The sequence below is a fragment of the Dromiciops gliroides genome, chromosome 2, assembly GCF_019393635.1.
Source record: "Dromiciops gliroides isolate mDroGli1 chromosome 2, mDroGli1.pri, whole genome shotgun sequence".
In the NCBI taxonomy this organism is placed as follows: Eukaryota; Metazoa; Chordata; class Mammalia; order Microbiotheria; family Microbiotheriidae; genus Dromiciops; species Dromiciops gliroides.
Window position 1 is genome coordinate 30,621,698 of NC_057862.1, and position 13,274 is coordinate 30,634,971.

Genomic DNA, 13,274 nt, shown 5'->3' on the forward strand with positions numbered 1-13,274 from the left:
GGGGACGTGTGGGGAATTAAGGAAGCCTTATACACATTAGAATTAGCTCAAAGACCTTAATCTCATCAGAGTTGGCTCAAGGAGGGAATAACATACACACTCAATTGGGTGGAGTAATCTATCTAACCCTGCAGAAAAGTAAGGAGGGAAAGGAGATAAGGAGGGAAGAGTGAAAGAAGGGAGGGCAGAGTGGGGGAGGGAGCAGTCAGAATAGGGTAAAAGAAGATAGGAAATAAAGTAAATATCATGGGAAGGGAATAGGATGGAGGGAAACAGTTATGATGATTTATTATAACGGCAAAACTTATGGTACTTTACTTGGCTATTGTGAAGAAAATTCTTTGTCAAGTTTAAGGTACTATATAAAAATTATGATGAACAGGATGGTATAAGAAAAACCTAGAAAGGCCTACATGAACTGAAGCAGAGTGAAATGTACTGTGTACAAGAGAACAGCAATAGTGTAAGATGATCTGCTGTGAAGGACGTGGTTATCTTCAGCAATGCATTGCTCCAATATAACTCTGAAGGACTTATGAAAATTGCAATCCATCTACAGAGAAAGAACTGATAGTATCTGGAAACAAATGGAAGTATAATTTTTTTTTATAGTTCCTAAATCTAAAGTTTTGTTTCTGTCTGTTTTCTTTCACAACCTGGCTAATGTGGAAATGTTTTGCATGACTACTCATGTACAACTTATATTGAATTGCTTGAGTTCTTGGGGGTGGGGGTGGGGAGGGAGGGAGGAAAAAAGTTGGAACACAAAGTTTTTAAAAATTGATGTCAAAATTTGTTTTTACATGTAATTTGGAAAATAAAATTCTAAATGAAAATAAAATAAAATAAAGCTATGCCTCTTGATAGAGATGGGATGGACTTAAGACGCAGAATAAGATGTATATTTTCAGCCTAGGAGAGTTTGTTTTGTTTGACTGTGCACCTTTATCACAGGGATTTGGTTCTTCTTTTTTCTCTTGGTCCAGTAGAAGGGTAAGAGAAAAAATAAGGACCATTGAGGCATCTCACAGACAATGCTAAAGGAAATCAAACTCTCTTTGGTTATAATAAATAATTTTCTCCTAGAAAACAGCTAATGAAACATGTGTCCCTCTTCTTGGCAGCCTACAGAAGAATGTCATGTACCCCCTCAAATGAGGTCACTATGTTAGCTGGTGTCGCATCTTTTGACAAGGCAGCACTCAACAGAGGCAAGGGGAAGGATCCAGAAATGACTGATATAGAAACAAAATACATCAATAAAACATTCCAGAAAACCTAAAGCCCTAGATGGAACCCAGAAATAGCAGTTTACTTTATAATGTATAGAAATAACCATCTCCCTCCACCTCTTCTACTTTATGCTGCTCATCATCCTCAAATTCCAGAAATTGTGATACATAAAAAAAATTCTCTTTCAATTATATTTCTTCTGTTTTGTTTAATTACTGGCATTGTATAGTGACATTTTTTGCTATTTTTTCTGCTAGTCTTGGTACTGCCCCACCATTTGTAGCACTGTTTCTCTGAGGGATGCTAATAACCACTAAAGATGCTCCACACTCTCTGAATAATTTATGACCTGTGGCATTATTCCCATCAATTCATAAATATTTATTAAGCACCTACTGTGTGCCAGTGCCTAGCAGTGTGACCCTGAGCAAGTCACTTCACCTCTATCTCATTTCCTCAACTAAAAAATGAGGATGATAAAAATGAGGATAGCACATTCCTCCCAGGCAAGGTTGTTTTATGGAACAAAAAAAAGGTCATATTTATAAAGCATTTTGCACAGGGCTTAGCACATAGTAGGAGCTTAATAAATGTTTGTTTTCTTTCTTGCTTGCTAGCACAGTGACCAGTACACATGGGGATAACAATTGAACCTGAGATTTCACTGTATAGAAATTCCCAGATGAATAAATACCTTCTACCAAGTCATGTCAATAAATATTTATTAAGTGCCTACTATGTGCCAGCAAATGGAAGGGAAAGGAAAGGAAAGGAAAGGACTAGCTACTAATTGTAAGGACTAAGCATGGCTCTGAAAAAAAATAAGAAAATGTACTCCTCTCTCTTCATTAGAGGGATGGGAAACTATGGGTATAGAACACTGAATACACTATAAAACTCAGTTAATGTGTTGTTTTTGAAAATTGCTTTTTCTTTTTCTCTTTTTTGAAAAATTCTTTGATACAAGGTATTACTTTCTTGATTGAAGAAAGAGAAGAGATATATTTGAAGGTGAAAGCAATGTACAAATGGAAAATAGCAATATAAATTTTAAGGGGGGGTGGAGCCAAGGTGGCAGAAGAAAGGCAATATACATTTTTTTAAAAAGAAAAATGTTTACATTTTAATTTTTTTTGTAAAGTAAAAAAAAAAAACTACCTGCTTGGGGGTCTTCAGGATTCTTGTCAGGATGACATTCAAGAGCTCTGATCTTAAATTCTGCCAGGATCTGGTCAACCTGAAAAAAAAAATTGTTAACTTCAATAAACAGGTAAGATTAGTGATAGATAGCACTTGTATACCAGTGTGTTCAGCTCTTCACTAAGACAAGTCATGCTCTTGGGAGGAAAATGTGTAAGAAAAGGATTGTTGTACCTGGAGCCAAGAGAGATGAGGACTCTCCAAATCCTCCCTCTGAAGTCATTTAAGCTTTCTGCTCCTTACTTTTGTAAATCATAAAATGATCAACGGAGTTGAAGGAACTTCTCCCAGAGGCCACAGAGTCCAACTACTATCTAAACAAAAATATTCTCTTATGTTATGTTGTCATAACCTTCAAGAGGAAATTCAGCCTTGGCTTCCAGACAGGAGGGAGGTAGATTTCGCTGCCTCCCCAGGTGGCCCACTCAATGTGGAGATAGTTTAACTTGGTATGAAGTTTTTCCTTATAGTAAAGCTTCAATTTGCTTCTTTGTACCTTCTAGCCATTCTAGCCACCTAGTTCTGTCCTCTGAAAGAAAGCAGACTAGGCCTAATCCTTCTGCCCCAGCATAGCCCTCCAAGTATTTGAAGTCAGTTATCATTTTCAAAATGTCTGTTTTCCTTGCTCAGTAGCTCCTGTTCATCTGACCCTCGTGGGGCCTAAGCTCCAGGCCCTTCCCCATGCTGATGGGCCACCTCTGAAAGCATACCAGCTCATACACGTCCTTCCTAAGACAGCGTCCAGACTTGAACCAAATACACAATCCAGTAACTATGATAATAATGCCTGTGGCACCTACCATAGAGAGTTATTGTGATGACCACACAAGAACATGTATGTTAAATGAAAATTTTGGCCTATCTCATTTGCTCCCTGAAAGAACCTAGTTCCCTTTAGAGGAGAAAGACCAGAAAACTATCTAACACTATTTGACTATTCAAATAGGCATCACCCTCCTGATGTCATTGGTCCTTTTCAAGAAAAAAGGATGAGGGCAGCTAGGTGGTGCAGTGGCTAGAGCACTGACCCTGCAGTCAGGAGGACCTGAGTTCAAATCCAGCCTCAGACACTTGACACTTACTAGCTGTGTGACCCTGGGCAAGTCACTTAACCCTCATTGCCCAGCAAAAAAAAAAAAAAACAACAACAACAACAAAGGATGAACAACTATTCAAATAGCTTCCCTGTGTATCAGGTTAGCTAAATAGTGAGTTTACTTGGTATTTATTTTGTATGTAATCAAAACTATTTGTATTTACTCATTTATTGTATTTGTAGTCATTTCGAATTGTATTTATATTTACTAATCTGTATTTTTTGCACCCTACCCCACTCCCAATCAGTAAAATATAAGCCTCTTGAAGTCAGAGACTTTCTGGTGTTTGTTCAATGCAATGACTAATGGTAAGATTACGCAGCCACATGCAGGTCATCATAGACTGTAGGTGCAGAAAGAGACATAAACACTTTCTGACAACTGCAACAACACAAACTTGTTTGACTTGATTACAAATATTGGTTACAAGGGAGGAGAGGGATTGACAGTGATGCAAAAAAAAAAAAATCTCGTGGAAAAGAATCCTGTCAATGAAACATTTTTTTAAAAAATACACAGGAGTGGGGACAGCTGGGTGGTACAGTGGATAAAGCACCGACCCTGGATTCAGGAGGACCCGAGTTCAAATCTAGCCTCAGATACTTGACACTTACTAGCCATGTGACCCTGGGTAAGTCACTTAACCCTCATTACCCCGCCCCCACCCCCAAATACACAGGAAACAGGAGAATGAAGTTGAGAAGGAGAATCAGACAAGCAAGGCAATGTTGACCCTACATTAAATTTAACATGTTTTTTAAAGCAAGCTGAAAGTAATTGAGTCATGTTTTCATACACAACCCTCTTTTTCTTGCTTTCTTTATACATGAAAAGTTCCAATTTGTTAAAGATGTTCTATGTCATGATTTTTAAAAAACTTAATAAAATAAAAATGAAATCCATGGAAAACTTCTAACTCAACACAGATACATTTGCAATCCAAGCAGAAAATAGAAGGTAGGAAGAAATGCAGACAAAATTGTGAGGAAGGGTAGACACAGGTACATCTCTTAATGCTAAATAAAAATTTCTTAGATGAATGAAATAAGAAATATGATGTCATTCAAAGGATCAGCAATAACACCATGGGTGATGTTTTTATTTTGGGTACCTAACACACTGCTTGGCCCCTAGCAGGTGCTTAGTAAATAATTGCTTGGTTGATTATAAAACAGGGTTGGTGAAGTTTGGCTATATAAAGTATAAATAAAGATCATAATTCACATTTAGATAACACTTTAAGGTTTGCAAAATGCTTTATAAGCCTTATCTCTCCTGATGGTCACCACAAAACAAACCTGGGAGGTGGAAGTGATGGTGAACCCCATTTTACAGACATTTTTCAGGTCATGGAACTTAAGAAAGGTCATGTGGCTTTCTTGGAGTGACACGGCAAGGGTCAAAGATGAGATTTTCATTTTGATTTTCTTGTCTCCTAGTCCAAACCTCTATCCACTAGGCTCATGCTGCCTAAATGAACTTGAACAAGCTTCTAGTCCTTTTTTTCTGCCAACAAAATGGAATATTTTTAATGAAATGGCTTGACACTGTATATAAGGAGAATGGGCTGTGGGTTGTTATTGGGGTTTTGTTTTGGTGTTTATTTGTTTATTTTTTGGAGGAGAGGCAGGGGAAAGGACCTAGATCTATGAATTCTTTGGTATAAGGAGCTCCTAGGAAAGAAACTCCTAAATGGCTACCTGCTCTGCATGTGATGGTTTTAGAAAGTTGCCTGGAGGCCTCGAGAGGTTGAGTGATTCGTGAGTATATGTGAGAAGCAGCAGAAGTTGAAGGCAGATCTTCCTAGTTCTGCGGCCAGCTTCACTCTATCCCAATAGTCTTCTCCTCAAAAGAGAATTACATGAATAAAAGAAATGCTCAGTGGTTGATTACACTTTATGTTAGTAATAATTAAGAGAATAATTAAGACTTTGAGACTATTCAAGGGGGAAACCATTCCCCAGTTGTCTCCCTTCTTTGTTGATTAAAAAGTTAATACATCTTCAGTAGTACAGACCAACAGTTGAGAGCTGGAAATCACCTTAGAGTTCATATGATCTGATCCTTCCATTTTATAGATGGAGGAACTGAAGACCAGAGGTCATGTAGTCCAAACCCCATATTTTACAGATAAGCGAACTGAGGCCAGAGAGGATAAATCATGCAGGCAGGAAAGTATTACAGCAGAGGAGCCAAACTCAGGTCATCCAATGCCAGACCCAGCATTCCTTCCACCAAAATAAGCTGGCTCCCTTTAGTTGGGGGACCAACTGAATGCTTACAAGGATTTTCACCAATGATTTTTTTGTTGGTGAGGCAATTGGGGTTAAGTGACTTGGCCAGGGTCACACAGCTAGTAAGTGTGAAGTGTCTGAGGCCAGATTTGAATTCAGGTCCTCCTGAATCCAGGGCCGGTGGTCTATCCACTGTGTCACCTAGCTGCCCCTCACCAATGAATTTTAATAATATTTTTTTCCAATTATATGTAAAGACAATTTTCAACATTCCTTGTTTTATAAGATTTTGAGTTCCAAATTTTTCTCCCTCCCTCTCTTCTCTCCCCCCTCCCCAAGACAGCAAGCAATCTGATATAGGTCATACATGTGCAATCACATAAAACATATTTCCACATTAGTCCACCAATGATTTGTTTGGGAAATTATTCAATTTTACAGAAGAACTTCTGTCAAACAATTTGAAATCCTAACATAAAAAAAGAGAGGCAACCAGGGGGTAGGGGTAGTCAAGAAGACTTGTGACCCATACAATGTGATCATAAGAAAGTCATTTAAAGCTTTTAGTGCCCCCCCAAGACTCCCTAAGACTATTAGTACCAGAGAAATTGGAGATATGCTTTGGTAGGAGTTTCCTCAAAGGGAGCATACAGGTGAAGGCACAGGTCCTGTCCTGCAGCACCCCCCCCAAAAAATTTTTTTAATCAATCTTACATATGTTGTTTGATCCAATCAAGAGAGTTTTTATCAAGCATTTACTATATGCCAGGCATTGTACTACGTGCTGGGGATACAAACAGAATAAAACAAAAAACAAAATTGTCCCTGCTCTCAAGGAGCTTATATTCTAATGGGAGAGACAACCCCCATTCAAATAACTGTATACATACAAGATATAGACAGTGTAAACAGAAGGTGATCTCAGAAGGAACTAAAAGCTTGCGGAGCATCACTCATGATTGTAAAATATCTCAGGTCTCTGCATCTATAAGTACATATTTAATTGAAGCATAAAAATCAAAGAGTACTAGAAAAATATTGATTCTATACCATATATTACCTAATGGTTATAACCTGTGGCTTATGTGTGGGTGTGTCTATTGAGTTAGAAGACTTCTGAGGATATTCTTTTTGTGACCTGTTCTTTAATACATGTCTATGCACATATATGTGTCTGTCTAATCTTTTATTTTTAAATCATCTTCATTTCCAAAGCCCACTCATAGTTTAAAAAAAAAATACTTCAAAGGCACCTTGGCAGACTACCTGTTACATGCACTGAATGCATGGGTGCGTATATGTAGATGTCTGTATGTATTCTAGAAGCTCTTATAGCATTAAAGAGGATATTTAAGTAAAGAAACCAAGATCTATTGAAAGTCTCCTCTTTCCCAGGTAATAAAAGATTTTATGACTATAATGGGCTTTCTAAGCAGCAGCCTTCAGGTTGTTCAAACTATGTCAATGTATTACAAAATTAAAAGCCCAGAACTTTGAATTGTTCCCATAAAGGCTCTTAGGATCGCAGGCTCTCTAGAGCTAGAAAGGATGTTAGGGATGAGCTAGTCCCACCCCCTCCAGCTCCCAGAGGAGGAAATTAACAATGTTAATTCTCTTACCGTAGAGAGTTCATCGCATCCCAGTAAATCATAGTAATCTTCAACATCCTCCATCCTATAATTCAGTATCGCATCCATTCTGCGCTATCGAGATTAATCTCCACCAGCCAACAAACAAGAACCGTACAGCCTGAGCTATATAGGAAGCTTTCCTCCAATCTCTGTTCCCCTGACTTCAAGCAGCAGCCACCAGTTTTAAGGTGCTCGGGAGTTAATGAGCACAGATGTCATACGAGACTCTTGGCAACTCTCCCTTTCATTGGCTGTTTAAATAAGAGGAGGAAGTGGGTTCCTGATGCTTGCCTGGGATCTTTGGGATTTGTAGTTTTTGAAATGGTTTGAAGAAGGGATTCTTGATCTGTTTGTGTCATAGACCCCCTTTGGCCACTTGGAGAAGTTTATAGATCCTGTCTAATGATAATGTTTTTAAATAAATGTTTTTTAAATGTTGTTTAGGGGTGGCTAGGTGGCACAATGGATATAGCACCGGCCCTGGATTCAGGAGGACCTGAGTTCAATTCCGGCCTCAGACACTTAACAATTACTAGCTGTGTGACCCTGGGCAAGTCACTTAACCCCAATTGCCTCACCAAAAAAAAAAAGAAAGAAAGAAAGAAAGAATGGCTAGGAAAGTAGCTTAAAATAAAAAGTATGCCTGAGGATAGCAAATTTAGTGGGGCTTGTTGTTGTTTCATTTAGGAGGGCAGTTAGGTGGTACAGTGGACAGAGTGCCACACCTAGAGTGAGAAGACTCTCCTTTGTGAGTTCAAATCCAGCCTCAGACATTTACCAGCTGTGTGACCCTGGGCAAGTCATCTAACCCTGTTTGCCCCAGTTCTTCATCTATAAAATGAGCTGGAGAAGGAAGTGGCAAACTGCTCTGGTATCTTTGCCAAGAAAATCCCCAATAGGGTCACAAAGAGTCAGACACGATTGAAAAATGACTGAACAACAAAAGCAACAAAGGGGGCAAATAGATATAATTCTAGTCCAATTCCCCTTCTCTGAGAACAAAGCACCCAGATTTGTGGGGCCTCTTCTAGCCTCACTCTGGGCAGAAATCAAAATCTCTCTTGGAAAAAGATTCATAAGATTCCAGAGATGTCTATGCAAGCCTTCATCACCCACACTGAAATAATGTATCTCACATGAGCAGTTCACACTCCTTACAGTTGTATTTACTTATCTCTATACATGTTGTATACCCTGTATACCCTTCAAACATGAAGTAAACTGCAAGCTTCTTAAGGCAGAAACTCATTCCTTCCTTTCTTTGTAGCATAGTGCCTTGCACACTAGAGGGGGATTTAGAAATACTTGCTGTGTTCTGTTGAATTGGACTGCTGCTAATTCTGCCCTCTGGAACCAAGTAAAACAAGTCTTTGTAATAAAAAAAAAACCTTCAAATAGTACAATCACATTAAACATATTTCTGCATTAGTGATGTTGTAAAACAAGAATCAGAACAAAAGGGGAAAACCTCAAAAAAGAAAAAACAACAACAACAAAGTAGAAATAGTATGGTTCAATCTGCATTCAGTGGAGAACATTTTCTATTAGGAGTTCTTTGAAATTGTTTTGGATCAATGCACTGCCGAAAAAAAAAAAAACCAAGTCTATCACAGTTGATCATCACACAATGTTGTTGTTACTGTGTACAATGTTCTCCTGGTTCTGCTTACTTCACTCAGCATCAGTCCACTTAAGTCTTTCCAGGTTTTTCTGAAATCTGCCTGTTCATTATTTCTTACAGCACAATAGTATTCCATTAAATTCGTATACCACAACTTTGAACATCCTAGATTGCTCAATGTGTGTCAAACTCTTGAGCCTCCTACCATTTGTGGTCACACTCCTCTGGATCCTCTCTAGCTTGTCAATGTCTTTCCTATAATGTAGAGCTCAGAGCTGTACATGATATTTTACTTGTGCTCTGACCAGGGCAGAAGACCAAAAGACTGTCATCTCCTTTTGGAAGCAAAGTTCAATAACTCTGTCTGTCCATCTCATGCCCCAAGGATTGTGTTCTTTTCTTTTTAAACAATCTTTTTTTTTTAAGGATTGCCAATTGGCATTAAGATTTCCAGAGAAAATAAGTCCTCGCCAATTTTCAATGACTTCAAAGAGAGAAGAAAATATTTACCCCCAAACAACTGCAAAACCTTTTCAGTCACCCCAATTATCATTCAGTAGATAAAATCATCACAGGATATAAAGAAATATGCAATTCCAGAAAGAATTGCAAGCTATCAACAACCATTTGAAAGATCACTCACTAAAAATAAGAGACATAAACAGGTTATGGCATATGAATATAATGAAATATTACTGTGTTGTAAGAAATGATGAATATGAAAAATACAGAAAAGTATAGAAAGACTTATATGAACTGATGCAAAGGGAGGGGGAAGCAGAACTAGGACAATAATGGATACAGAGTGTCCCAGAAGTCTTACTGAAGCTTTAAGCTACTAATGCTGGGGCAGCTGGGTGGCGCAGTGGATAAAGCATCCGCCCTGGATTGAGGAAGACCTGAGTTCAGACACTTACTAGCTGTGTGACCCTGGGCAGGTCACTTGACCCTCATTGCCCCGCAAAAAAACAAAACAAAACAAAAAATAAATAAATAAAATTTTAAAATAAGCTACTGATGCTTCTGGGAAATAGTAGGCACTTAATAAATATTTGATGATTGATTACACAGTATATATGTCAGGCACACACATATAAATAAATAAAATATACATACATGTATGTATGCATATATACATATATATTCTAATGGGAGAAATAGCATACATATAAAATATGTAGCATAAATATAAGTTAATGCCAAAATATTATGTATAATGTACAAAGTTCAAAATAGTTCAATACAAAGTAGCTAGGGAGAGAGTGCTAGCAGTTGGAAGGATCAGGAACAGCATTTCAAAGGAGGAGATGAATTCTACAAGGTAAAAATAGGGAAGGAGGACATTACAGGCACGTGCAACAGCCAGTGCAAAAAATGTTGTGAGTAAAGAACAGAGAAAGGGCTGGTTTGTCTTGATCACAGAGTGTGAGAAGTGATATCCAATCAGGCTAGAAAATTATATTGCGCCCAAGTTGTATAGGGCTTTAAAAGCTAAATAGGGACAGCTAGGTGGCACAGTGGATAAAGCACTGGCCTTGGATTCAGGAGGACCTGAGTTCAAATTTGGCCTCAGACACTTGACACTTGGTAACTGTGTGACTCTGGGCAAGTCACTTAACCCCAATTGCCTTGTCAAAAAAAAAAAAAAGCTAAACAGAGGAAGTTATATTTTAGCCTAGATGCAATAGGAAGTCACTGAAGTTGGTTAAGTAGAGGATTTGGGTCAGATTTGAGCTTAAGGAAAATTACTTTGGAAGCAGGTTAGGATTACAGTGGGGAAGATCTGAGGCAGGAAGATCACTTCAGAGGCTGGTACAAGCAGCTAGGGGAAAAGTGATGAGGATCTCCACTAGGTTATGAGTACAAAGTTGGAATCAGATAAAAGAAATATTATGAAGTTGTAAAGAGCAAGATGTGGTAAACAGATACATGGAGTGAGGGAGGGAGAGTGGAGAGTTGGAGATAATGCCAAGATTTAGAAACTGAGCCCTTGATAGGATGGGAGTATCTTCAGTAGAAATAGGGAACTTTGGAAGAGGGGAAGGTCTGGAGGGTGTAGAAATATTTTTGAATTGACTAGCCTAATTTTGGGGGCTGACGCTGACTGGAGGACTAATCTGGGGACTGTTGACTATTTGGCTATCTGACTTTGTTAATTTAATATGGGCCGTTTATAAAGTTCCACCACACTGCTCCCAAACAGATAGACTAAAGATTAAGAAGCCTCTTAACCAAATAATCAAAGCAGAGTTTATTTATGAGATACTATTTAAAAGTAGGAATACAGGGAAATAAAGTGTACAACCTGACTGCTTTCCTGTGGTCTCTTTCCACTGCATCTCTTTCCCACCTGCTGCGCTTGGAACTTCTTGAATACAATAAGGGCCTAGGCCGCCGCTGGCCTCAGGGCACGTTACACTTTCCCTGGTTTGTATTAAGGCCTGTAACCTTGTCATCCCCATCAACCGAACTCTCCTCTGTCCTTGTCCAGGCTCCCCTCTAGTCAGCTTCTCTCCTAGTCCTTCCTTGAGTCTCCTTCCTCTAGTCCGTCTCCTCCATCCGTCTCCTTCCCTTGCTCTAGTCAGCCTTCCTCCCTAGTCCGTCTCCCAGGTCTATCTATACCTTTTCTTCTCTCCACTCAAATCTCGGGGCTTCCTTCGCCCCCACAGACCAAGCTAATCCGCCAGCCAGAGCTGCAGCTGGGGGGGGGGTGCTCTCGAGCCTCATGCCTCAGCACAGGCCATCCAGGATCCTTCAGATAGCTCCGCTCAGGTCGGAGGGAGCTGGGGGCTTTCCCCCCCCCCCAGCTGTCTGACCTGGCGTCTTGTATAGCCCATGGGGCTTTTTCGATCAGCTGAAGCTGAGGAGGAGGGGGAGAGACCCTGAGGGCCTAAGGCTTTCTAATCTCAGCCTAAAGGTAGGGTCCCCAAATCAAAATAAATTTCCACAAGGGAAAGATAAGAAGTGAGTTTAAGGTGTCTCCAGGACATCCAGTTTGGAATATCCAATAGGCAATTGGTGATTCATGACTGAACCTCAAGGGAGAAACTGAGGCAGTATATATAGATCTGAAAGTCATCTACATAGAGATGACAGTTAAACCCATAAGAAGTGATGAGGTTGTTCCACCGGCTCTGCCATATTCCAGTGAGTTGCCAAAATGACGAACACAAAAGGAAAAAGGAGAGGAACACGTTACATGTTTTCTAGGCCCTTTAGAAAACATGGTGTTGTCCCTTTGGCTACGTATATGCGAATATACAAGAAAGGTGATATTGTAGATATCAAGGGTATGGGCACAGTTCAGCAAGGAATGCCCCACAAATGTTACCATGGCAAGACCGGACGGGTCTATAATGTTACTCAACATGCTGTAGGCATTGTTGTAAACAAACAGGTTAAGGGAAAGATTCTAGCCAAGAGAATTAATGTGCGTATTGAGCATATTAAGCATTCTAAGAGCAGAGATAGCTTCCTGAAGAGGGTAAAAGAAAATGACCAGAAGAAGAAGGAAGCCAAAGAAAAAGGCACCTGGGTTCAACTGAAACGTCAGCCTGCTCTACCCAGAAAAGCACACTTTGTGAGGACCAATGGCAAGGAACCCGAGCTGTTGGAAGCAATCCCCTACGGATTCATGGCATAAATGACTAAAAAACATAATAAAAAGATTCTTGGATTAAAAAAAAAAAAGAAGTGATGAGGTTTTTAGAGACTACAATAGCAAATGCAAGACTCAACAGCAAAACAAATAGGAAACCACTATTGTAGAATGTAACAAATGGATAAGATAGTAACCATTCTCAAAGAGCTTACACTATATTAAAGAATATAACATACATCATAACTATAACATATATGTCTTCACAATACATATATACATATATGTGTGTATATACACACATATATATGTATATGTGTGTATACATACATATATATATATATATATTATATATATATATATTAAATATGTGGCATAGGCCTTAAAGAGCGTGACCTTCCCGTCTAGCTTTTTCTCTCTCCAAATCTTTCCCAGGAGGAGAATCACAACAGCTACTTGAATCTAGCAGGTAAGGCACATGTCCTATCTAGGTGAATCTGAGCTGACATTTTGTACTACCTCTTCTGTTTTGCTTCATTCCTGAGTATAAGTGACTAAGCAACACTCTTCAGAGGGTATTTCCAGGGGCAGCTAGGTGGCACAGTGGATAGAGTACCTGCCCTGGAGTCAGGAGGACCTGAGTTCAAATCTGGCCTCAGA

General features: G+C 39.2%; 2 protein-coding genes across 2 annotated transcripts in view; one reads left to right on the plus strand and one right to left on the minus strand.

Annotated features, from left to right (window-relative positions):
- DNAJC12 (DnaJ heat shock protein family (Hsp40) member C12) overlaps positions 1–7,613 on the minus strand; it is a 37,610-nt gene extending 29,997 nt beyond the window's left edge. Inside the window, exons 1-2 of the mRNA XM_043981221.1 lie at positions 7,384–7,613; positions 2,392–2,470 (exon numbers count right to left, since the gene is read on the minus strand). Of these exons, the coding sequence (XP_043837156.1) occupies positions 2,392–2,470; positions 7,384–7,461 (157 nt within the window). The 5' untranslated portion in view covers positions 7,462–7,613. The remainder of the gene's footprint in view (positions 1–2,391; positions 2,471–7,383) is intronic.
- A 4,545-nt stretch (positions 7,614–12,158) lies between these two features.
- LOC122743392 (60S ribosomal protein L21-like) lies at positions 12,159–12,659 on the plus strand. The gene has a single exon (XM_043988327.1). It carries the CDS (start codon positions 12,177–12,179, stop codon positions 12,657–12,659), a length of 483 nt encoding a protein of 160 aa, XP_043844262.1. The 5' UTR covers positions 12,159–12,176.
- The last annotated feature ends 615 nt before the right edge of the window (positions 12,660–13,274 follow it).

Coding starts and splice junctions, on each gene's coding strand:
- LOC122743392 (XM_043988327.1), top strand. CDS start 12,177: ATGACGAACACAAAAGGAAAAAGGAGAGGAACACGTTACATGTTTTCT.